This window comes from Pezoporus wallicus, unplaced genomic scaffold, assembly GCF_028554395.1.
Source record: "Pezoporus wallicus isolate ANWC-B61680 ecotype Strahan unplaced genomic scaffold, APGP_CSIRO_Pwel_v1 scaffold_6446, whole genome shotgun sequence".
NCBI lineage: Eukaryota > Metazoa > Chordata > Aves > Psittaciformes > Psittacidae > Pezoporus > Pezoporus wallicus.
This window is the reverse complement of record NW_026636264.1, coordinates 3620757-3647852: the sequence shown is the minus strand read 5'-3', so window position 1 is coordinate 3647852 and position 27096 is coordinate 3620757. Positions and strand designations below refer to the sequence as shown.

The 27096-nt window shown below is 41.4% G+C and overlaps 1 protein-coding gene across 1 annotated transcript in view; it reads right to left on the bottom strand.

Annotated features, from left to right (window-relative positions):
- Window positions 1-1847: 1847 nt before the first annotated feature.
- The window catches only part of ARHGAP20 (Rho GTPase activating protein 20), a 63295-nt gene continuing 38046 nt past the window's right edge, over window positions 1848-27096 (bottom strand). The window contains 13 exon segments of the mRNA XM_057399696.1: window positions 1848-2823; window positions 2825-2884; window positions 2886-3901; window positions 5464-5575; window positions 6058-6247; window positions 7511-7620; window positions 9003-9164; window positions 12069-12247; window positions 16666-16848; window positions 18784-18850; window positions 22755-22832; window positions 25680-25764; window positions 26727-26768. Of these exon segments, the coding sequence (XP_057255679.1) occupies window positions 2797-2823; window positions 2825-2884; window positions 2886-3901; window positions 5464-5575; window positions 6058-6247; window positions 7511-7620; window positions 9003-9164; window positions 12069-12247; window positions 16666-16848; window positions 18784-18850; window positions 22755-22832; window positions 25680-25764; window positions 26727-26768 (2311 nt within the window). The 3' untranslated portion in view covers window positions 1848-2796.

Here is a 27096-nt window from a genome sequence, read left to right as displayed (position 1 = left end):
TGCTGTGAGTACATGAGGTTGTCCAGCGGTCTCACCAAGGCTACTCCTTATGTGTGTTCAGTGTTTTGGACCCAGGGTATGGGGAGATATTAAGTATTGAGGGAAAACATGTATCATAGTCTCTGCTCCTGATATAAAAGATCCTGTCCCAGCCCAACATTGTGCCATGGGGAAGAGAGTAGAAGGGACTCCTGTACATTGAACGTGGGCTTACCAACAGTAACATAACTAAAACTGCTGCTTACTGCAGTCTTCAGAGTTGCATCTGGCACTTTGAAAAGGTTCAGTATAATCCATTTTGGGTCTTAACAGCATTTAATTCCTTCAGTGAGGAGCAGCAGACAGTGATCTCCTCCATTAGAGCTCTTTTTTGTGATTGTCACAGAACATGCCCTGTGCATCAGCAGGGCATACACTTTGTAAGACAGAAGTGCATTTCAAATTGCACGGGATCTACATCCAGCTTGTTCACCATATGTTTAAAGCTGAAGCACTCTAGCATTAGTTACAGCTCAAGAGCAGACACATAATTTGTTTCACATTGAAGCACTCTTGGATATACTTTCACTTCAGACTAGCAGAGATAAATGACTTGCCGGAAGATATCATTTGTAGGACAGAACATTTATATTGCAGAGACTAGAGTTTTTTCTAAAACTTTATTATTGTTGCAGTGAATCAGCGTTTGCTACTTGATGTAATCTTGGCAGCACAGCAATATGCTTTTTACCATTCTGAAAGGAACCACAGAAGAGCTGTTTTATTTCAAAATAGCATCTTTTTCTTGTTTGTTTTAAAGGAGGTGCATATATAGGGCTATTGGAGTACAGGTCTCAAAATACATACCAGTGCAGTCACCTTTGTAAAGTGACTATTAGAGATCAGATTCGGCATATTACCATTTTTACTAAAATAGCTGAATATGAAAAAGATGAAAAAGAACAAATTGCAGTGAAGCCTTTGAGCTGCACATAATTATACACACTGGTATTCTAAGTGCATGATGGTTTACTGCACTATATGGGTCTCCCCAAATGCAGCTCTGCCTACAGATAAAACATTCACAGGATTTGAGCCTAAAATAATAGCCCTCTGATTCTGTATGTTCAAGTAAGAATATTTCTAACTTTCTTAACAGACCTCCTACCCTCCAAACCTGCTGGAGAGTATCCACTCTGTCTGATACAGAGCTAAAAACATTTTATGCTGATAATACCTGGAAATGTCTCAGTGCACTAGACAGTGTTTAAAGGTTTTCCGTCACTTAAGAGCACAAGCACCTTTAGGAGAGCACAGTTAAGCAGAATCTGGATCTAAAGCTCCAGTACTGGCCAGTATTAACTGCACTGGGGGAGGCTTTTGAAAATGGAAAGCTAATGACTGAAATAATGCAATTTCAGAAGCACCATATGCGTGCACACACACACGGGCTTATTTAGTTTAGCCCTGCTGCTCCTTCTTGCTTTCTCTATAACCCTGCTAATATTAAAGAACTCTTCCTCTCACCCAGTGTCATGCTCCCCTCCTTTCCTTACTCCCAAACCTGTATCTATTATCTGAAATGATCTCTCTGCAGCTCCATATTGGTAACTGCATCCCATTAGCTGAAAACACCCTCATCTCTCTAGATGAAGACCAAAAGGGTAGGAATTCTTGTCTGAATGAATACTGCTAAAATTTACAAAGTCAATGGGATTATGACATACAGTATGAGCAATGCCACCCAAAGTGGAGGAAAACTGCTGCAAGTCCTTCCTCAAGCAAGACTTGCAGTGTTATCACTGGGGCTTCTGCTTTAGCAATAGCTTGTAGAACTGACACCTAAAAAAAATTACACAGAATATAAATTGAATTTATGACATAACAAATAATATTTAATATATAGCATTGAATGCATACACATCAATACCAGTGCTGTAACAACAAAACAGAACTCGTAAAATTAGCAGCAGTTTTTTTGCAAGTACAAAAATACACATTTTTTTCAGAACATATATAATAGCAAAATTTATCAGGATATATTATACAAACTCAAAGCATTTAGATAATGCATTACTTTTAATATATTATACGATGTTTTAGATGCTGCATAATAAAATTACATGTGTTCTGCTTGCAACAACTCATAATGCCATTTACAGCAATGTTAAGAAACTATTCACAACTTAAACATGAACAGAACAGCCAACAAAGCACAATAAATGAAACACACAGTTGTGAGGTGTTAGTTACAAGCTTCAGCGTTTCTCTTTACATGTTTTTGAGCTTATTTTTTTCTTTCTTTTGCAGTGTGAAAGAAATAACTACACCTATCGAATATACCTTCTAAACATACAGAAAACAATACACTTATCCCTTGAAGGACAATGAAGGTAATACCTATCAGTTTCAGAACAGTAGTATAATACCACAGGTATGGAATCTATGCTGACTTTACACGATACATCAAAACCACAAAGGACTGGGACTCACATCCGCAAGGCTCAACACACAAGTGGTCAAGGGGAGAGGCCCATCAGGCACCCCACTGCCCTGGCAGGCTCACAGAACAGGGCACTGCTTGTAGTTACCTCCTGCGATCCTTACAGATTTTCAGGAGGTTTCTGCTTGCTTTTTAGCAGTTTTCATTATTCTTACAATGTTCTTACGAAGCTTTATGTGGGAACATTACTCAGTTTCCTAAAAAAAGAAAACCTGTGAATCTGGGGACTGCTCAATTAAATTTGAACAACCTGGATATTAAACTTAAAATGAACACACATTAACACCAAAGGCATTTTCTTTCTGGTGTTTATTTTAAGTGTTAAGATTCCTCCGTAAGAAAGCTTTGGTCAGTCTCTTCAAACTTTGGATTGCTGTAATGCTCTTCTAGACCTCCTTTTCGATCTTGGATCATGAAGTCTGTCTCTTCCTGTGGCTTTCAGAGGTAACGGCTGAATGTCAGGTTTAATCAAATAGCTGTCACCTCCATCGGCAGGTTTCAGGGGTGCTGGCCTCCTGCTGGGTTCCACTAAGCACCCCTCAGCCAAAGCGTTGGTAGGTTGTGGAGATGGTGGCACCTTGGTGGGTGTAACCAAATAGTCATCAGCCGCTTCAGCGGCAGTGTCTTTGTGTTTCTTTAGAGATTGAAAAGTGCTATCAAAAGGGGAGGAGGTTTCAGTCGGGGTAAACACAGACTGATCTGAAAACTGAGAGAAAGCACTGTCCAGAGAGCTCATTGATGACACCGATGGAGATGTTCCAGGAGAAGACAGGCTAGAAGAGCTAAATCCTGAGCAAATATTTAATCCCTCTAGCGTTGGAGGCAGCAGGCAATGGGACAAGTCTTTCTTTTCAACATTTTGGTTTGTGTTGTCACTTTTACCAACATTAATCCCTATAATCAAGCTCTGATTGATAAGCTTTTGTCCTTCCATCTGCAATGACCGAAGCTGATGGAGGTAGTCTTCATCTTCATGAGACAGGACAACATCACAGCTGGCTTTGCGTGTTGCCTTCTCATGACCAACGCCAGTGCGGGCAAAGCTGTGGGCAGGGAGGCCAACTGTGGGCTCTGAGGAGCGCCTGTGTCTCCTCAAGGTTTTGAGAGAGCCCGAGGTAGCTGCTGAAGAGAAGCCCAGTGCATTAGAGCAGAGAGACTCATTCTCTGAGTTCTCTTGTGATGAAAACTTACGGTGTACATCAACAGAAATCGTCAACTGCTTCGATTTGGTTTTACTTTGGATTTCATCCACCTCCGTCTGCTCCGAATCACCATCGCTCAGAGTGAAGACAGACTCCCTGCTCCTGTTGTCCTGATCTCGGTTCTTAATCCAGTCACTTGAAGAAGAGTCAGCCTCATCATTTGCCTCATTTTCCAGGCTGTCATAGGAAGAGTCATTCAGATGGAGAGAAGCAGCATCTGCAAGGGCAAACCAAGTGTTAACACATCAGTGACTGAGCCACCCTGCTGACAAGCAGCTGCATTCTTTATTGCTCTTTTTGGCAAAAATCCTCTGCTTTCAGGAGCATTTGCCCTTTAAAGCTTCTTTCAAGCAGAAATGCCAATAATTGCAGAAAAAGATAATGTCTAGTTTTTGAAATGAGTGCTAAGCCACAGTTCATCACAAAACACAGGATAATGGCACAAATGAGCATTGGAGGTTTTGTCGGTTTAAGTGGGAAACTTCAGTAGTAGGTAACCTATTTGTAACAATAATTTACATGCAGTGTATTAAATCAGCAATTTATTGAATTTTTCTTTTCATTATTAAATATTGAAAGCAACATCTAACCTTTCTTTCCTTCTTTTAGATGAATGAAGAAAACAACATACTTTGTACTTTTTTGGTCTTCAAGAAAATACATTTTTATCTTAAAATAACAATCTCTGCAACACTATGAAGAAAATTCTAGTCTCAGTTTTAACACAGTCACCTCATTTCCACTGAGCAGTGCACACCTGGTCCCTGTTCCATATTGTAATAATTGGAATTACATTGAATCTCTTTTGCTCTGGGCTATGCTAAGCTGACTTATCTCACATTTGCAGCAGACAGAGTTCACGCATGGGCAGTCGCCATGCCTCAGTGCATGCCTGTAAACTTGCTCAGGTGCCGTAACCTGTCGTGGAGCTGAGCTCCCAGTCCTACCACATCCCAGAGCAGCAGATCCCATGTGCTTCCACTCCTGGGGAGGAGGCAGGCCAAATCTCACTGGATTTCACAAGATTTTACCAGTGGCAAAGCATGAGGAGTTTGGGACCACCTCACTGAGTCAGCCTGGCATGCTGGAGTAAATGCACTTTCAGTATAGGCAGCCTGTGCCAAAATTTATTTTACAAAAATGCTGCTTCAGGAAATTTTAAGGAGACACCCAAACCTCCAGTCAAAATCGATACTATCACAGAGCTGGAGAGAAAAAGAACATCAGTGATATTCCGGAATGCTCTGCCAGCTAGTCGGTCAGACATTTTCAGTCATCAGTTCCAAGATCTATCTGTGCTAGTAGCAAAATCTGGATGTCCCACTGAAACTCAGGAGAGCTCTCTCTTTTGATGATGAAGAATAGACACTTTTAACCCTAAGGCAACAGTGTGACAGCTGTATTATAACCACTGTTGATCACTGACTTCCCCATATTCTGAGAAAACATATGCTTGCCAAAAAATCTAGACTGGAGATGAAACCTTTTCAAAGATTTTTGTCTTTCTTTTTCTTTGTTTCCCCTTTCCCCCTTTTTTAACATAGTGGCTCAGATGACTGGAATAGGAGAAGGTATTCTTGGGAGAGCATTTTGTGATATGGTCCAGGTCTGTGATAAGGTGAGTCAGTGATTATCACCAATACTTTGGGCAGAGGAAAGAGAACAGCAGTATGTGTGAACACCACATGAATGGGGAATTGCGTTCTTCCACAGAACATGCTGACCTTTTGCCTGGCTGAATTTAGCTATCTAACAGGATAAAAACATCATCTGTATTACCTGAACTGTTCTCTCTCTTGCACGTCATCAATATTTCTCCAAACAGGGAGGTAATTTCCTCTCCAAAAATCCTGCAGCAATTCTCAGTGAGGAACTGTACCAGACTAGAAATCTGCAGCAAAGCAATGGGAAAGAGACGTTTTGTCAAATATTCCATTATTCCACTCAGGGCAAGCTCAGCATATACACGAGGAACAGGAGCAAAAGGCCCATCCACGATGTGCCCCCTGACAGCCAGGAACTCCTCCCCCAATCTCCTGCAGAAAACAGCTAGGCCTGACTAGAATGTCCCAGTATACATTCTGGTATACATCTTTTCCAATCCTATGCTGTCTGTTTAAAGGTCACCACAATCAGAGATCTTTTTCATGAGAGAAGCACTTTGCCATAAAACACTGGGTAGTGTTTTATGATCTTCTTCCTCTTCTTTCGGGCAGATTATGAGAATGGATCTATGACTGTTTCTAAAACCCTGATAAGAGGACAAGTCCTGATCTGAACAGGTACTGACTGCTTTTACAGAAAGACTGAATAAAATGAAGGTTGGCATTTGGTTTGTTTTGTTTTTTTTTACTATGTTGCAGTATCTCTTACCTTTTTTGTAAATTCACTTTCTATATCAGGGGTGGAGGAAACAGGAGGCCAGAGCAGGCTAGGTGCAATGCAGATAGCCAGATTAAATGCATTCATCTGGTTTTCTTCTGATCGCATTTCTATACCATGCAGTACTCCAAAGATGTAACGCAAGAGAACAACATTAGCTCTGGGGAGCTGCTCTATTAACCTGAAAACATTTACAAATGTAATTCTTCAAATTAGTGACCCAGCAAAATAAAAACATTTTCCATAGATACACGCAAGTCAAGACAATGAAGAAAACAGAAACAGGGGAACACAGTCATAGAATCATAGAATCATAAAATGGTCAGGGCTGGAAAGGACCTGAAAGACCATCTAGTTCCAGCCCCCCTCCCATGCACAGGGACCTCTCACTCTAGACAACACTCAAGGCTCTGTCCAACCTGGCCTTGAGATAAATGCCAGATGGAGCATTTACCACTTCTTTGGGCAACCTTTCTTGTGCCTCACCACCCTCACAGTAAAGAGCTTCTTTCTTATATCTAACCTGAACTTCCCCTGTTTAAGTTTGAAGTCATTGCCCCTTGTCCTAGTGCTACAATCCCTGATGAAGAGTCTCTCTCCAGCATCCTTGTCCACTAATTACCCCAGGAATGTGTCGAAGAGGTAGGTATTCTTGCTCAGCTGCTTTCCCTCACTGTGACACATCTATGAACAGTTTTATGGAAGGACAGAAAATATTCTAACACAAAATTACACTCTGTCAAACTAATGAACCAAGTACAGTGTATGACCTGCAACTGTATTTCATCTGAGATGCCTCATAATTCACTGTTCACTTAACCAAACACTTCAGTTGTCTCTCCATGCCATTTAGTTGCCATAAGTACTTATGTAAGTACACATGTGGTCAGCTAGTGTACAAAGCTCTGTTTCTCATGACATAAACTTTGCCCACTTTCTGTTTCCCCCACAAGGGTGAAGCTTCCCTTGTCACTATGCTGCAATATTTCATTCACAATTCCATCTTGGTTTCAAAATGGTCACTAAAATTTGAGATGAATGAGATGGAATATATGAGGAACTGATTTCAGCTATCCTTTCACCCAGGACCCCAGAATTCCCTGTGGATGAGTTGGATTTAGTACCAGACAGAAATACAGGTCTTGGACAGTGTATTTATAAATGCTATACATTTTTTTTTTCATTAAAGGATATTTATTTCATTTATTTACTGGTATCCACAAAAGGCAGAAAAGCAGGACAAAAGATAGTCAGAAAATTCTCCCATACAGGCAGTCATTTAAGTATAGATGTAAGTTTGCATGCTGTGTCATATACGAAGATATTTTAGCATCTATTCTATAAAATATTTAATTTTAAGTTGTAAAGTTGAACATTTGGGATTCTGCATTCTGGTATATAAATTTATAGGTCAAGAATACAGACAGTATAAAAGTAACTCTACCTTTGAATGCTTTTTATCTTCTCTTCATTATTTCCTTGATCCATCACAGAGACCCACTTATCACAGAGCTGGGATGACAAAATGCTGCCTGGGATGTTGCGAAGAAAATCCTTATCAAGAGAAAAGAACAAAACATATGAACAGCTGTTCTGGAGCACAGGAGGGAGTAGGAGTAAGATATGCAGATACAAGAAGATGTATCAGTGGGACAGCACTAGCTGACACACACAGCAACCAAAACCAGCAGAGAATCAGCTGAGATAAAGAAGTACTTTGGATTATGCTTAACATGAAGATTTTCCTGCCCTTTCCTCACCCTTTCCTGTCAAAATAGAGGTATTCAGATCCTTCATCTGCTATCACCGAGCTAAAAAATCTGCAGCGGGACTAGTTATTTTGATGCTGCATAATGTCTGTCTTTACTTATCACTTAACTTCATCTATAGTCCCCATTTTTTCTCCTTAGCTGACAAGCTCCAATACTTCCAGACCATAAGCACTCCAAAGGCACTCCTTCCTTCTTTCCCCTAATCAAACCCTTTTGGTAATGGAGTACTTACACTATACATGGATAGTCTTCATGTTCCTGTTTCCTAATACCTCAAGCATTGGAGGGCAAACTGCTGCAACCTGGGAAGAAGCCCAAATCCTAGCTTCTGAACAAGCATGGGTAAGGGAAGTTATGATGCACATGAATAACACATTTGCTCTTACGTGTTAACTCTTCACTGTTATAAAAGCTAAGCAATTGCCCCTCAGTGAAGCTGTTACCATGGGATGAGTATTGCATGGTGCAGCTGTCCTGCCCTAAATGTATGTCCTAAATCCACCAGTAGGAAAGTAATTGTGCATGTCTCTCCCATGAAAACCTCTCCCATGGTAGCAAGAGGAATGGCTTTCTGCAATAAAAATATTCCACCCAAGCAGTGCTTGCTTGAGAATGGAGATTACTATTTCTTTCAAGCTAAAACTACACAAAACCAGATGCACTGTACTGAAATGTGGAAAGAAATATGCTGATCCTCTTTGTAGGCAAAATTTTACTGAACAATTGGGATACTTTTTGCAGAGGGAACATTGTTTTCAACATGCAACTCTGTAACTAAAGATAACACATGGGAAAATGAAACCAAATATTTTGGGTTATTTTAGGGTCTGTAGTGTAGGGTATTAACTGACAAGTAAGGAAACAGATCTGCAAACCTGCTTTTATAGTATTGACTTTAAGCAGAGATAGAGTAACAGGACCAGGTTATTAGCTGGGACCTCAGGAAAGCTGGCACCAAAACAAGCTGGCTAGTCTTCTTCCCCATCCTCGTTCAGTGGTAGTCTCCTTTGGAGATCTTCACAACATTAATGTGCCAGCCCATTCTTCTTAATTCAGCCCATCAAGTCCTCCTTGGGCCTGTCCCTGGGGAAAGGTCCTACTTGTCTATGCCCAGCATCTGCACTGCTCTCACCAAAAAGGGGGAAAGGAATATTCTTCACATACCTTAAACAAAGATGCTGTCACAAATATGGATTCACAGGCTAGGTCCACTTCAGCGCCCGAATCGAGCTTCTCCTTGAGCTCTTTGCAGGTTTTTGCACTTCCAGAGCGTCTGAAAATACCTTCAGTGGAAGGGCCTTCTTGGTAAAGAAGGGAAAGCATGTCCTAAACAAAATCAAAAGGCAGAGAGGATTACTCAGAAATGCATTTTATTTTCTGCCATTAAATTGTAATTTTGCCACTTTTGCTACAGGTGAAGGCCTTTGAGTCCTGAAAAAAGCTCACAAATCAAACACAAGTCAAGGCTCACCCTCCAAGCCATGCCAAACTGCACAGAAAAGCTTTGGTCTGGGGCACTGATTTTGGAAAACAGCCCCTCAGAAATACTATGCTTCCACTGTCTAGCACTAACCTCCTGCATGATCTTCCAGGACCTGTGCAAGTTTTAGCCAAGTGTCCTAGGTTGATTTAAATATAGAAACACTATGGCTTGGGAAAAGGAGAGTGGTTTACCTAATCCAAAGCTCTCCATGTGACACTGGCCCCAGCAAGACACTGCTTTGCAGGAATATCCAAGATCCTCACTGCTCATCACTGTGCTCAATACTACCACCGACCAAAGATGGAAACTTCTATTCCATGCCTGATGTCTGAAAAAAAACGGGATTTTATCTAAGGTGGAAGGTGTTTTGTTTGTTAGTATCTGTCTGCACTTCTATAGCAGATCAGAGTCAGATTTTTACCCTCACTGCGTCTTGTAAGTGGTGGTATACACTGCAAGCAGCTAAGGACTATTAGCAGGACCACCTCTGAAGCAAGGTGCTTCTGCCTAGGAGGTTACCCAAAGGGGGCTAAAGCTTGGCTTACAGTGCCGCTGAAGCCTATGAGGCTGCAAAGGAGTAGACAGGTAGGCAGCTCACCACATGAGATATTTAAAAGTAAAGGGAAATCAAGCAGATTCCTGTCAAGCTTTTGAAACAACAGGAGGGCCTGATTTCTTCTGCTAAATAAGAGATGAAAATGAGCAGAAAAGGAAATGCTGAAATCAGAGACCTCTCCTGAGGTAACATGTACATGATATTTTCCAGCTGCTTAATTCTGTGTGATCTCCTGTGGGTCATCTCTCAGACGGACTTGTCACCTCTCCCCAGGCCTGCTCCAAGCCATGTGGATTTTGTCATGTTTGTCTCTTCCAATGGGGAAACACAGTCTCTGGGATTATGTGCATGCAAACAGTGGTCTGAGGACTAAGTTATCAAAAGAGGTGGCAAGAAAGGGGACACTGAGGGAGAGTCTGTAATCATTAAATGGAGTTACTGTAACAGTAATGGCTAAGCAGTGGGGTTTGGAGGCTTTCCTAGTCTGGGCTGTAAGGTAGCTCTTCCAGACACGCAGCAGTGCAAGTAAGTCGAATGAAAACTATTATTTTTACTTTTTTTCTCACTCCTGCATTAGTTAAAAGTAAGTGCAGAAACTGTGGAGGAGCACCATCATGGCAGCAGGACTTGTGTCAGCATTTCCATTTTATTTGCAGGGATTTAGAGCTCTGCAGTTGAAACAGGCTGAGCCCTTGAGCATAGGATCATAGCACATGAACAAACACTTTGAAAGTACGTTTTTAATAAAATCCCCACAAGATAAAACTGGGAAACCCCTCTTACAGTAGTAAAACCAGACAACAGCATACAAGTGAAGCTAATGGTGTAAGACAATTCAGTGTGGCAATGGCTAAAAGAGAGCCCTTCAGCTGTTAAAGCAAGTTTGAAGATCTGAAGCAGAGATATCAAACACGCCTGAAGCATTCATCCCTGATATTTTCTTTCTCTTGCAGGTAAATCCCACACAGTCCCTCTCATGCAATATTCCATTCTCCAGAGATGCTGCATGAAATCAAAAGTAAATTACATTTTGTGACATAAACAGTGTTTAAGAGTCAAAGCACAAAATCTAGCAAGCTGTGATTCTATGCTTAGTAACTCCGTGTGTTTTTTTTCAGATAAAAATTTACTAATATTTCTGGTTTAGAGAAATTTCCAAAATGCAGCATTGGGTCATCTCTCAAACAGAGAGAAAGAAGGGCCAGGTTCTTACAGAATCCATCTCTGGAGGGCTTATTTAAATAAACTAAATTATAAAACTGCACACTTCTCACTCAGAAGAAAATAACAAACCCACATTATTAAATGACCTGAAAAGTCCTGGTATGATTCACTATTCAGGCAATGATAAAGCAGCACATCAAGCAGAAGCTTAGGAGACAAAACATCTCTCCCTTTATACTGGTGTAACCCCACTGATTTCAGTGGGATTCTGGCAAGTTGTTCCAGCCAAAAGTCCGGCTGCTAGGATGAGGGGCCCAATACTGTGGGGCTCACTCCCAATCCCATATATGTTTCAGTTGATGCACTGACAACATGACAGCCCCCAGTCCTGAACAAAAATGCCTTAATTATGCCTAGGAACGGGCTCTAGAATAACCCTTTTCATGTTCCTGTGCTGGTTTTGAGAGCACCCACAGCACTAGTGCTCCCTCAAGACAGGATGCTTCTGCAGCATCCACCTTCCCACCATTTTTGCTGTCAGAACTAAACTGAGGACCCAGAGTGCTTGCTTGCCCTAGGCTGCTGTCAAGAAAGGCTCTGAAACTGTCTACTTAAGAGCAGGCAGCATTTATATGCACACGTGGGCTGCCTATATGGAACAGCAGATGCCACATTTATGGAGTTGGGGATTTTGCAGAGATCTTGGGAGTGGTTTAAAAAGCGTGCGTGAATGTGGCACTTATTTACACTGCGTAAATGAGGATTACGGAACCAGCCTTATAATGTGGGCTATAAAGATGAAATAGCCCAGAGCAGCAGACCGATCACATGCATTTCTCAAGCTGTTTGTTTTTAACCAGGCCTGACCACAGCATATGTTAAAAAACAAAGTTCTTGCTGAGAACCACAAATAAGGTTTCCTTCTGGCTTCTCTGCTTTGGTAATTTACGAAGTGTCTCCATGTTCTCATTCACCACCACAGAGAAATTCCACCACGGTAAGAACCAGCCCTGAGCCTGGGACTCACCAACAGGGGTTTGGGCAGGTTGTCATCCTCACAGATGGCTGTTAGCAAGAGGCCAAAAAGCTTCCCAGGAGCAGCAGATGTTGAGGAGAGGGGTGCATTGTCCAAGTGAGTGCCTGGGCCCCGCCAGAAAGCCCAATTTATGATAGACCTTTTCCTTTTAAATGACTTTTGGCTTAAGTCTGGAAAAAGAGAAGGGTGTTTATTAGAACAAATGTATTTCAATTCTAATTCCAGTATTTGTTTTGCTGTGGTTGCTATGGCTTCAAAGGAAAAAATGTCATGAAGTCAACCAACTCCTTGGCATCTGGCTAAGCCTAATCCACTGTGCACATACCTGTGCGTGTGTGTGCGGAGAATGTTCTGCCTTACCCATGCTGTTAAGAGGATCATCAGGATCCATGCTGCGCTGCTGGACCACAGTGTCAGCGCTTACCACTAAGTGCAGGGTGGCAAACCTCAGCCTGACTTCACGCGGAGCTCGACTGTGCTAAATAACTCACTTTCCACCTACAAGTGCAAAATCACATACCTTCTTTGGAAAAATCCAATATGCAAACACCACTGCCCTCAGGCTGGCTTGCTGTCTGGAGGCATTCTAATTCCCCTGGCAATGTGGGATAGCACCTGCTCTCCCTGTAAGTAACACCAGAGAGTCAACTACAGGGGTGAGACATTTGCAGACAAGGAAACATGGCCAGCTTTGCTCTCTTCTCCACAAAGCAAGTGTATCATTTACTGTCCTCGCCCCAAGCATTTACTGACCATGGCCCTGTGATGGCGCCTGCCCTTTAATCAATGCCTTCCAGATGGCATTTCCTCATGCTGCCAACACTCTGGTAGGCTCCATGTGTCTGTATTTATTTTAATGTGTTTCATGACATATCTACAGAGCACCACTAATTGAAGCTCTTATCTATAGTGTATAGAAAAGGAAATACTTGTGTTGGGGTACAAAAAGGGTTTTTTTTCATAGGACCTTTCTCGACATCAGCCAGTATAAAGTCTTCTTAACAGCACAGACTACAGCTAAGGGTGGGTTGAGACTGTTTAAGATGAAAGTGCTAACTTGGAAAGACTTATATTCTGACATATTTTTCCTTTTCTAGATGTTTTCAAAGCCAGTCAGCTTTGATTTAGTTTCTTGCCTACCCTCCACACCTTTCTATTAGTTGGCTCTTCCATCTGGTCAAACATTTTGCTTTCATGCTGCTGTGGAGGGCAGAGTGTAGAAGCAAGGCTTGCAGAAGTAAGGATTGTGGTATAATACAAGATTTTTCTTCCATATACTTTACTATCCTTGTTTTTTAGACCAAATAGCGATTTTCCTTATACGTCATTCCATTCCAGGAGATCATGCTCCCTCTGGGAATGGGTGGAAGTCTTTTCATTAGAGGCTTACAGGATGAAAAGTTACAGTTGAACTCAAAATGTGAACATCTGAATGTGAAAACCTGATGAAAAATTCTTTTCATAAAAATTAATAAGGAGGATATACATTTTAAGCACTCCAAAGCTTCATGAAATATAAGCTTGGCACTGCCTAAGGCTTTACTTGACATACCATGTTTTGGGAGAACATAACTAACCTATAACTTTCAAAATGATATTTTTTCTTTCAGATGAGCTGGACATTAGCACATGAATATGGTTTGCTTCACTTGGAGTTCTATTCACATTATGACAAATACATATTGATGTTTTTTTTTCTGGCAACCATGTAGATCTCAGTGGAAGTAAAAATTAGGAAGAAAGGCTATGCTGGGGAACAAGGAATAGGAGAAGAGGGGGTGAGGGGAAGGGTCTTAAAATTAGCAACTTTTCTTAGTCTTTCACTGTTTGTTCCACTCTAAAAAGCCATGGCTCAAACTCATAATGTGAGCAAACAATAATTGTGATTAACTGCAGCTCTCTCGTGGCACAGGAAGGAAATCTTAATCAGTGTTCTTCAACATCATGGGGCAGAAACCAACAACTAACGTATGGCAATGGAATCATCACTTACAAAACTAAAGTTCACTGAACAATAGGAAAACTCATCCTTTTCATACCCCCTTTTCTAAGGGGTTTGAGAAGTATTAAGGTAAAGAGCAGATGAGAAAGGGAGGATGTACACATTCTTTTCTTGAGTCTGTGTAAAGCTACAGCACTAGAAGTGCAGCCTCCTCTCAGCCAAGAGAGATGCTGATTATTGCTCTGCGAAAGTACTACCATACAAAAACTTCAGGGCCTTGCTCTGGTGGATTATTCTAGGCCAGAATCAGAAAAAAAGCAATACTTTTTTGGTTGCAGGTCTTACTCAGAGCTCACAGCAGCCATCTATTCTGCTCATATTTTACATGCAGGGAATGTCTATCCTTACTATTTCTATTTCTTATTCTTACAGTGTCCCAGCCACACAAGTGGCATTTCCTCTTGCAAACTAATTAGAAACTTATAAATAAAATCTCAGATCTATTTCACAATATACCATCCTTTCTGATCAAACCCTAACTGTCAAACAGTTTTCAAAGACATTCTTTCTATTGAGACCAGCTTGTTGACATTTTGTTTTCCCTTAACAGACAATTAAGTAGTAATTTGGATTACAGACTAGCCACTGCCAGCAGTTGGTTCTTTCAAGTTAAACTTCAAGCAAATCAGTATTTGCAATGCATTTTAGACATGTGTTCATGAGCATCACTCAATGGCTATGTTTAACTGTAGATGACCATTTCTCTTATGTGCTGAAAGGCTGCAGGAGAGGCAGCAGAGACACTCCACGCAGTAAATACTTTTGTACTTTTTTAACCAACCTGCCAGGACAGCTGATGCCTCTACACCACCACAGCTGGTGTCCACACACTTACTTGACATGACAGCCAGTTACAAGTCATGTCTACTTGTCAACACCCGTAACGCTGCCTAACCATGGTGCATGTTGGTACAACTGGGCAACTACTCATTGCTGTTGACATGGGCAACACGCCCAGCACAGTGGTATCGGTGCAGGGAAGTGATGCGAAGGACAGCACAGCAGGTGTGGCAGTGAAATGTGGGGCTGCAGAGGCCATTCTCTGTCAATTTGCCCTGTATGCAGTGTCGTGCCTAGTGGTTACCTAACAACAACACAAATTTCAGCTTGCTGGTCTGAAGATGAGCCCAAAGCCATCACAGCCTTGTCTTGCATGCAGGTACCTTTTTGCCATTTTTGAAAACTCAAATAGGTGAGAAGGAGTTAGGAAGAGGATAACAAACAGCAGTATGCAAGATAATGTGGCTTGCAAACAGCCAGACATATATATCACTTTAAAAGGTTTTGTCTGATGAAAGTAGGAAAGGTGAATGGACTAAAAGCCTCTTTCTCCCACTTAGCACAGTCCCTGTGCATGACTTGGAGGCTGCCCCAGGCTTCTGCTGCCCCAAGGCCAGCCTCACCTCACCTCCTGCAGCTCGCACAGCACTGCTGACAACACATCTGCATTAGAACTTTGCAGGGTTGATTTGCATTTCTATATTCTCTTGCCAGTCAATGTCAGCTGCCAAGCGGGGCCTGTAAACCTAATTACACCCCTTTGCTAGATTGCCTCATTCTTAAAATACGCCATGAAGTAATACATGATACAAATTACTGGGAAGGGGGGGAAGAAGGCGTGTGGAAAGGAAATTAATTTATACAAAATGCAATCAATTTCCAGAATAATTTGTAAAAGAGACTGGTATAGCCTCACTATATTCAATTTCTAAAAACATTACAAATGTATTCTACTCATATATTATGGGAGATCATAGCTAATGGGGAACACACAGGATAACAGTGTGGATGTCATTAATGGTGAAGTAGGGCAGAGTTCCTAATTGAACTTAGTACGACAGTGTGTTAAGCACAATGAAAACACATCATGGGACGCATCCTTCTCCTACAGAGTTTTCAGTCTGATTCCCCAATTCTGTAAAGATCTCCTCATTTGTTTTACTCATGAGCAGTGGGCAGTCATTGTGTCACTGACAACAGAAGTGCAAAATAGAGAGTAGGTGCTTGTATTTTTGCAGCATCAAGGCCAAAGGCAGATGAAAATATTACTGTCTTTGTTTTACTTGAATAAATAAACTGTATTTGCTCACCTCATCTAGGTACTCAAGTACATGCCTACGCTTTGCCAGGGTTCCGGTGAGGCAAGTACCTTGTTGAGATAAAGGATGCTGCCAGACACTGCATGGGAATTCTGTGCCAAAGCCAAGCCTTGAGTCCTGAACCATAAAACCACTCTGCCTTGCTACAGAGACAGCAAGGGCTGCAGAGAGCAGCTCAGCTAACAGACTTGCAAAAAAATTGTAGGGGAGGGATCTTGTCTTTCTTTTGCTGGTTTTAGAACAACTATTTGACAGGCAGCTTGTCAAAATCTAACTTGCAAAGGTGACACATATACAACAGCATACTCAAATCACGGAGAACAACACTGCAAAATCCCCTGTGCACCTGGAAGGTACACCTGCATGCTCCTGTTTTCTTTCCAAATGCCCCTTCTCCCCCTCCATCCTCCCACCATCCCACCACATTTGCTTCCTAGAGCAGAGCTGGTGTGTGGGTGAATGATGCTGGGCGAGCAGGACAACGTACCATTGAGCTGCTGGGACACAGCCAGGCGGCTTGGCTTCAGCACAAACTGGCACTGCAGCTCCTGGGGCAGCTGCTCTGTCAAGAAGGACCCCTGGAGCTGCCTGGGGCAGGCACAGTGCTTTGATCCATGGGGCATGGCGTCGCGAATGTGGCTCATTTTAATTCCAAAGGGATATTCGTGTCCTGTTCAAAGAGAAATCATAATAATCTGTATTGGATTGACTGAAGACTTGCAGAACTCCATCTGCCTTGGAGGAAAAGCAGACTTTGCATTCTGGCCTGCAGCACATTCTCAGTAATCTCAGAATTGATGCTTTTCTGCATATTTACACAGGCATAAATCATATACTGGCAGAAATGGAATTGCTGTGTTTGCTGTAGTTAAACAGATGTAAAAGTAAAATCAGAGACCTAGTACAGCTGTATCACATAAAGCCCATTAGGAAAAATGCAAGTGACTATTTCTGAATTCAGTGTTTATTCTTTCTACTGCTTTACTTGTGACACTGAAAATTTAGGTACTGATTGCTCATATGGTTCTGGTGAGAAATGAGATTTTGCGAGCAGTCATCTGTCAAATTTCTGCTGAGCATGCAAAATCAAAAAATCCAGTGTGCAAGTGATCTTCCCTCCCTCTCCATGGTAAGTACAACAGCCATCAACTCAGTCAAATGAGACACAATTATGGTTCCTGTCTGAGGCTGAAACAGGAAGGAAACATTAATCACAGGGCTAATGCAAATGAGCTTGCTCGGCACTAACCAGCATCTTTGGGGACTACACAGAGGCAATTCATTTCTGGAGCAGCTTTCAAAAATGCCACCAGGCAGATATTTTTTTTTTAAAGACCTGGCAGTTGAAATATATTAAATGCAATGGATGCAATATTAAGTCATTTTAGTTAACTTACAATTAGACTTGAATGCTGATAGTGGAAAGAGACATCTGAGACTATAGGTAGTATGAAGCTGAAGCACAGTCAGACTCTGCTTCTGATGTTTACCCATGATAAAAGCTGAGCTTATATAATAAAACTTTACATAAATATCAACAACAGCATCAGGTTTGTATAAGATTCTTCTTTTCCAAGTATTGTAACTTGAATTTGCAGTGAGAGAGTGAGTCAGTTAGAAAGGTTTTTCCCATTTCTGGATGCTCTGGTTCTTTGTTTAAAGCTATGACTGTGATTATATCTGAAGAAACTACACAAAATAGTCAGAAAGACAAAGGCTGGTGTGTTTCCACAACAAAACATTTTGCATTGCCTATAAGGTGCACAAGTTAGATATTTTATAAATATTAATGTTGTCTGATGCCAGCAAAGCATTTACAATGAAGGCTGCTTTAAGAAGGAATGCTAAGATTTACTGGGTTAGATGTGCAGGAGGAAAACAGAAAGTTCTCAGATGTTTCTTGTTCTAATCATCTGTGCACTTATACAGCACAAGTAATGCTGGGCTTCTACAAGGAAAGGTTCTTAATATCGGGAAGGGATTTGTTCTCAGTTAATCACAGGCCAAAATCAAATCACTCCATCCAGTCACTCCTGAGCTTTGGGTTGATTCCTGGGGAGAGGAAATGTTTCAAAAAGCATTTTGGAAAGTGAATAAGCAATAATTTGCTCCTAATCAGAGGGGAGCTGTCAGCCAGTAAGAGAAATATAGGATTGGAAAGGACCTCTTCAATAAGTTAACTTGAGTTGTGGAAGAACAGAATATTTTTCAAAGCTCTGCTGAGTTTTGCTGAGGAGGGGAGTAAGCAATACTATGGAAGTGAAGGAAGAAATATGGTAAAGCTGGACTGACTCCAGCAGAGTGGGTGAGTGAATGGAGAGGCTGGGTCTGTAGAAAGACTGAGGCTCATGCAGTAAAACTAAGGTGGAAATAAATGAACTTTTCCAACCTCTTAGTGACACAAGCAGACAATTGCTCTTCAAAACAGAGGATCAGCATCTGACTAGCTCCCTAAATATGCAAACTAATGTGACTGGGAAGTAAGAGAAAAAACAGGAAAAACAAAACAGAAGAGGAAACTGCATTTCAGTCTTCTATTTCTTGCTTCCTTCAGCACTAAAAACTGAGTGAATGCTGGAAAAACAAAACCATGTCAAGAACTTACCGATAAGAGGGTAAGGAGCATCTTCTCTTCCTGAAATCACCCACAGCTTGTAGTCTTTTTCAGAACCCTTTAAAAAATTAAGAATAAGTTTGCCAGCCATTAAGAACAGGTTTGTGTTAGGTTTCTCTCCATGTAGGATAATCAGCACCTTGCCAGTGTGGTCAATGGAATCTCCTTTACTCTTGCAGTGCCCAAATTTGCCACCAGCAAAGCTTCTGAACTGTGTCTGTCATGTGTAATGTGGTATGTGACCAAGGTCCAGCTCTGAGCAATGAGAAGGGCTGGAGCCTGCCATTTCTGAAGGAAAAGGGGGAGATTCACCTCAGTTCTTTCACTGCTCCTGGAAGCAGAGGGATGGGTCTGCCGGCTGGGACTCAGGATTGCTTTCAAGGCCAGACCAAGATGTTAGCCATGCCAGACCCCCAGCCAAGTGGCTCAGTCAGTTCCCAGCCTGCACGCCTACCCACTCCCAGAAGGATGGAAATGAGGCGGCCACCATGGTGGGGAACCTGGTCCTTGGTGCTGTTCCTGGCCCCGGCATGTCTGTGCCCCATTTCTCCCCACTGGACTGACCAGCACCCAGCCCCAAGGAGAGACAGGTCTGATCTCCTTGGAGGGATTACAGATAAGCAGCATGTGCATAAGTGCAGATAGCAGGCAGCTCATGTGAGCTAAGGTGACCCCTCAGCTCTGTCCTGAGAACTAGGGTAATCACATCCTCTGGGACATGCTCCACACCTGAGACCTCTGCTCCACCAATCTCTCCAGCTCCTCTACATCTCCTGCAAGCAGAAGGAGCTCAGGCTAACCAGCCAGCAGCATCCCATGCCCTGAGCAGCAGAGAGGGCAGGAGCACCTTCACCTGAGATCTGAGCCCACACTGATGATGCCAAGGTGAGGATGACACACAAGGGGCTCCTGGCACTTGATGCTGCCCCCTCACAGGGCTTCTGTTGGCCCTTTTGTGCAGCTCTTTTGTGTGGAAGGGCTTGGATGGTGCTTTAAGACTGCTGAGCCCTCTTAAAATTTACAATGGAGATGATAAATTGACATCAAAGGAGAAAATTTCCAGAGGACTGGAGAATGTGAACATAGTTGGGAAAAGCTGTGTAAAATCAATAATTTGAAAGCAAATTCTAAATATTGCCTTTAACATAAATATACAAGTCAGTATTGCAGTTTCATTGAAAAAGGAGGATAGTACATTATTTCTGAGACAATAGAAATAGTACATATGTCTGAGACAATAGAAATAAAAGGAATGACATTTAATATAAACTGCTCTCAGGACAAAATTTGATAGCAGACGGATAAATACACTGTACGAAAAGTGATCTATTACACCTAAATACCTTTTCAGTGACACTGCTAAATCAGAATAATTAAAATCTTAAAGTTTTTTGGCTACAAAAGGTGATAAATACCTCATGACAGTATTTATTTAGCTTGAAAATTAAATCCTACCTCCTATTAAACAGATTTGCCTACTATCCTGCATTTTCTGGACCTTCACCCAGTGTCCTAAAGCTCTTGAGACTCTATCAGATTGCTGCACACACCTGGTGTAATGCTGATACACCCAATAAAGCCTTTGCAGTTTGCTCTCTGACTGACAGAGCTTTCTGGCCCGTATTACCACTGCTGTTAAGTTAGCTAGCAGGGGGCAGAAGGAAAATAAATAGGCTTTGGAGACATCTCTGATGCCTCAGGGCAAGCAGCCAGGAGCAAATAAATACAGCTGAGGAGCACAAGAAAGGCTATTTACTTTTCCTTTAAAATATATATATGAAAGGGTTCACTGCTGTGAAGGGGAAGCAGGGAAAGGGGAAGCGCTAGTAAGCACAGTTTCAGGAGGCAGACTGCTCATCTCTCAACTGCAAATGTTGTCCTTTATGGGCTTTATGAGGCCATTTGTCAGTATAAATGTGAGTGTCCCAGAAAAATCAGCAAGAGCACTTACAGAGCTGTGAAACCCAAGGCCCTTCTTTCTGCCCCGCTTGATAATTTGGAACAGATGATCAATACCATTTTGCACAAACTAGTTGTCATTTTACCAGAGAAACCACAGAGGGAAAACCCCTGTTGTGTTAAACCGGAGTGAACTCAGCCAAAGTAATAGCCCCATTAATCTCACAACATGTGAAATGTAGTTTTTATAATTGCCATTGAAAAGTCATAGAGCTCCTTTCAAGTGGTTCTCTCTGGACATAAATAAAAATCCTTGAGACAGCACATAAGGAAAAGCTTCCTTGCAGCCAGAATGATCCTCCGAGGGGGTTGGGAGCTTGACTGATATACAAGTTACAGCTTAATTTATTTAGCTTGTTTGATTTTATTGCTAATCTTATGATATGCATCTAATGAAAAAGACTTTATGCTATGAAGATGCAGTGATAAAATGTAGTATATTACTTGGGCAAATAATTCCGAAAGCAAGATTTTAGATATTTTGGATGGCTTTAATTCTTTTTCCACTCAAAATAAAAATGTAAAAAGAAGGAAAGGGCTGATTGTGATGCACACAAAGAACACAAAGCTGCAAGCTAACCAGCTCCTCCTCCTGCTCATCTCAAGCAAAACATTCTCTTCCAATACTACCATTTTCTTGTTTTGCTGAACACAAAATGAGGAAGTGTGAATGACACCCATAAAATGGGTAAAAACGAAGCACATCATAACAAAGGCTTGCATCTGTAATATGGCATAGTCTCTTTTGATTTTTTCAGGGAGACAATCTGCAATTAAAATCCTAATTTTAACTCACATCTTATCCTTTTCACCTTGTAGTCCGTCCCTCCATCAACTCCAGTTACCTTAAGTGGACAGACTGCTGTATCCTGAGCTCAGGCTAGAGCCCTAGCCCTGGTGAAAAGGGCATGTCTGAGCCATAAGATGGCTACACAGAAATTGCTGTGCCTGGGAAATACCAAGCTAGCAAAATAGGCCCCTGTATCCATCAAAAGCCTGTATAAATTAGGGATAATGAATGCTAAGGAAGACATATTCTGTGATTGCTCCAACTGTTGCTGGGGAGACCCACAACAGTTGCATTTCGGTCTTATTTGACTATTCACATAGAGGGCTGTAATAAGGAAATAATTGTCAGATTATATGCAATGGGATCAACACATGCATCAAAAGTAAGACAATCAGAAAAATCTTGTTATGGTAGACTGACAGGTCAGTTAAAATGCTGTCATCCAGGAGCTTCTGTGACCACTGATGTTGGTTGGAGACACATAAGGGAACCAGAATTCTTGTCCCTGGCACTGATTCTTTACTACACCTGAGGCACTACCTTGTCTGATTTAGAGCAAAAGGAGCCCGTTGAGGCAGTACTTTATCTACTAGGAACTGTCACATCTACTTGGTGCACTACCCCGCACTATCCTAAGTCCTGGAAAAGCTTTTTTCCAAAACAGTTTCAAGACATTGCCTACATTGGGTGCATTCAGGTTCTATGCAATCACTTAGTTACATTCACATCTCACATAACACTAACGGTCCATGGATATCTAGAGTGTCTGATTTGGACACTTGAGAGCAATGCTTGTACTTGTCATCTGGGAACACAGCTGAGCATGCATGTTTGCACATTTTGAAACCAGCTAACAAGCAGGTCAGTAGGTTTCTTGTTCACACTGAAGTATGCAAAAGGAGCTGTATCAAACTCTCACTTCTTTTGTCATGGTATCTCTTCTTAGGCATCAGCAAAATGAATTTAAAAGCAACTTCAAACATGACAGATCCCTTACAGAGATGAGCGACTTATTCGAAACTTTTAAGGCACTTTTATGATCTCTAGAGGTCTATATATTAACAAGGTACTTTTGCTTCATTTCAAAAACACTGAATTGCTATGATAAAGGATTTAATTAATGTTCATATTCCAAAACTTTGAAAGAGTGCAAGAGATTTTATTATTAAAAGTGACTACAGAAAGACTCATTAAAACTCATGCAAGGACTTACGTAAATTCCGAGCTGCTGCAGGGCCATCAGAATGACATCATTTGCTGTATCAACATTGGTTACACTTAGGGTTTTTGACTGTGAACAGAAAAAAGGAGAAGAGGAAAGTGGCATTAAAAATTTGGATTTGCAAAGAGTATCTGAAGTGCATGCACAATTCATTGTTGGAAAAAATGAGAGTATCCTATTAAAATTGTACTTGATAAATAAGTTATACTACATACATAAAGATCCAGGTATCTGAGACCGAGGTTTGATTCCTCTTTGCCACATACTTTCTGTATTTGCTCCCTGCTTCGTCAGCAGCTCCATCAGAAGGGAGAATGCCATGATTACTGGGGACAAGACCTCCACATTAAAATATGCAAAAAGAAACAGCCACTAACTGCACTTCAGACACTACATAAGGGAAATGTAATGGTTTGATTAATTTAAGTTTCCTTTCAAAAAGCAAAACACTTCAGTGATTTTTTTTCAGTGAAATAAGAGGCTTTCATATAAATTCTTAATAATTTCTGTCCTTTTCTACTGAAGATCTCTTTGGTAAGAAAATACTGTACACAGGTTGTTCATCTCTGTATCCATTGCCACATTCTATATAGATTTCTCAAACCTAGATTTGGCTTAGGACCAGAAGCACTTCCTCTCGGTGTCTTCTAGTTAAAACACTACCGCTCCAGCATCCTCCAGAATCTGCTGATGGGCAGTATGGAAAAGCACAGATCAGCAGAAACATTCTAAATAGCTAGAGCACCAAGCTTTGTGTTGGAGGAAGTGCCACTTTCCACAAGGCAGTCTTTCCAGAGTGAGATTTCAGCACCTGCTGTCTGGCACCAGTATAACTCCCATACAGCTGGGGAATGCTCTGTACGTAGGCACCATGGGTTGCTCTTATGTAGGGCAACATGTTTCAAACACACCAAAATTAATGACATCATCCTCAGCCCTGCTAGTATGCGGCAGCACCACTACCATCACCCTGCAGAAGCAAAAACAAGTGTGGAGAGTGTGTCTAGAGAGGCTTTTGCTTGCACCATCACACTCATGCTGGCCTCACTTCCAAGCAGACAGGCAGCTCCCACATATCAAGCACAAGTTACTAAGCCCTCTCTAGAGGCATGCTGGTTTGGCTCCACTAACAAGACTCCACAGCTTTTGAACTGCAGATGGGTTTTGGCCATCCTAAAGCCCTGGCGGAACAAATGCATGCCTGCTGCAACAAAACACCAACACGGATCCAATGGCCCAAAGATGGGAAGGTGGCAGAACCGGGATGTCAGCGTTCGCTGCCAGTACCAAGACAGTTTTCTATACCCTGCTACCCTGTGCAGGTTGTCAGTTGTATACTGGCCATAAGATGCTCAGGTGAAACAACCCCATGACATTTTGCATTAAGAAGATATCTGAGCTGTACATTTGTGTAAGTCCCTGATGGTAACAAGCTGCCATGGCAATCAAAGGAAAGTACGACGAATGCTGTATATTTTGCTTCAGGACACATCTCAAGGCTCAGACCATAAAATATTTAACATTCACCTGAAGCAATGACATCTGGCTCTCAGGAGTAGGTCAGCACATTTGCATAAGTTCTGCTCTTGGCTAGAATATTATAAAATGGTTTGTGCCTTTTTGCAGTCTTCCCTACCCTCCAAAAATGAAATAATTCTTTGGCATCTCCAGCTGCTGTAGCACAGGGACCATGGTGCCGTAAGAACTATTTGCATCATGAAGTTTTCATCTGCTCCTCCTCTGTTTTATTACTAATATCTACACTACAGTGTGTCATTTCTAGGACTGTTGGGATCAGGAAACCGTATTTGGTACATGAGCTAATTCTGGCTAAGGAGAAAAGACATTTAAAAAGACTAAAACAAAATCTAGTACAAGAGTGCAACACTTGCCTGTATGATTTATAGACATGTACATCTGAACACACCTTGCGCTTCAGTCCTGCACTTTAACTATCAATCACAATTATTGTTGATTAACATTTGTTTTGGCAACCTGGCAATTCTAACTATTATTGTTTACCTTAATAACAATTTTATGGGAAAGAAAAAGGCAGACTCCTATATCCTTAGGTCTATGCAAATACAGAATCCTAAGAGGAGACTCACTGTGGGGGAAAGACTTCCAACAAAGCCTAACTTCCATGAAAATTTCTGGTGTCCTTGCAAATGCTCTTTAGGCTTCTGAGCATGAAATACAGATCTTAAAAACACAGTTGGAAAGAAAAGAGAAACGTGTAAGAAGCAGAGGAAGAATGAATGGATTATCACTGAAAGCTAAGGTATCCCTAGGGGACTGGCTACATACAAGAAATTAGTTTAAATTGGTTAAAATGACTTAGTAAAAATGGTGCAAATCACCCTGTGGATGACCTCTCTTTAACAGTTTGCTCTGTGCCTAGACATTCACCAGCATCAGTTAGCAGATGAAAAACTACTTTGTGATGTGGTGGATTGCTTAAGGCAATTTCAGAGTTTTCCTATACACAGCTTTACTGATTTACGATCATTATAAACAATACAGCACACTGCTACTTTGGAGAATTGAATGAAGGCAGCTGTGGGTTTAGATCAGTTTTCCAAGAAAAAAAAAAGGGTACATTGTACTGGCATTTCTGAAGACGCTGATGCATAAGTTCCGCTAGAGATGTTTCTTGGGACTTCACACTGTACAGTCTTTAGTTTGTGTGCCAGAAACAGTATTCCTTACCAAGCACACTGTCTTTAAAATGGAACTCATGTATTAAACAGAGGAAACGAACATTTCAGGGCTGCATATGCCAAGTCTTTTAAGGATCAGAATCCTTAAAAGAGGTTGCAAACCAAAGGAACTCTCCTAAAATCTAATGGATTTACAGGTGACTAGCACTCATACAGGATGTGGGTTTAGACCCCTGTTCAGCTCAAGAGCACTTACATATGCATAAGTTCCCATGTCCTTTGCAATTATCTTCAGAGGAATACTTTTAGGATAGTCTTTTTCCTTCTCTTCTCTTATTCGACTGACAAAATAAGTAAAAAACAAGTAAATTTTTAATATTGTAAACATAAATAGCAAGACAGAGATTTAAATAGCAATCAAGCAGTAACTGGATAAGGAGCAGACTGCAGACATACTGCAGTAGAAAGACATCTGAGGACAGGGAACCATCCAGCAGCACCTGTAAGGGATGCTGACTGTTGGCTTCCAGTAATGCCCTGTTGCATTAAAGTTCATTGTAGAAATCAGAGTAAGCAGCAGAGAAACTAGATTAAAAAATTCAAGCTGAAACTACCCATCATTGTGATGTCTCAGTCTGTACTACAGGCTCCTACTGGATTCAGTTACATTCCATTGTTCAAAGGACTGAACAGCAGAAGACAGAATTAAAAATCATCCTCAGCAAGGATGGCTTAACCCCAGGAACACAAACCTCAACCAGCAGAACTATGTGACCAGAAAACAAAACAAACCCACAACTAGTAATTTTCTGTTCAAACACTGACTGAAATAAGACAGCTTTATTTATGGAACCCCTCCCATGATACCCTCCAGCTTGGGGTACATTTTGTAAGACCAAAATCCAGCCGGCCATGAGCAGCAGGTATGTTAGAGCAGAGTTTCCTGAGCTGGCATTGCTTAGATGCCATCACCATGGAAAAAGCCTCAGACTCAACTAGAGCAATGGTGGTAGAGGCTCCTACAGCTGCCTAGGGAAGGAACCATGTGTGATAGGAATCACTCTAGTTTTGTGCTGAGCCATGTTCAGGCACAGGGAAGCATTCCCCTCCTTGCGCAGTGATCATTGCATGAATGGCATATAGTATCTTATGCAGGGGAAGACATGAGATAGCTTTTTTCTTAATGTCACTTCGAAAGAGCCTGTCATATATCATGATGGCATAGGCACCGCAACTTGGGAATCACAGGTCTAGATGACTGGGACTATTTTCAGTGTCTTCAAAGACTATATAATTAAAGTACCTTTGCAAAAAAGATAGCCATGTTTCCTTCTGTTCTGCAGACCTGGAAGAATTATAGAGAAACAGGGACAAATCAAACATCATTCTAATACCAAATTAGCCCTTTCAATAAACCATGGTGAATTGCTTCTTGGTTGCAATCTCCATAAATAGCTACAAAAACTAAAAGGTTTTTCCAGATTTAAATATAATATCTGTTTCCCTGCAAAATCAACTGAAAAGCCTGCCACAGAGATCAAAAGCCCCAGCTACCAGTTTTTATCACAAAAATTAAAGCTTTACCAGTAAATTCAGTAGGAAATGGGTTGAGTTCTTAATGTTCAAATAGAAAAGGAGAGCACTTTAAAATAAGAACTTAGTTCAGAAGTGTA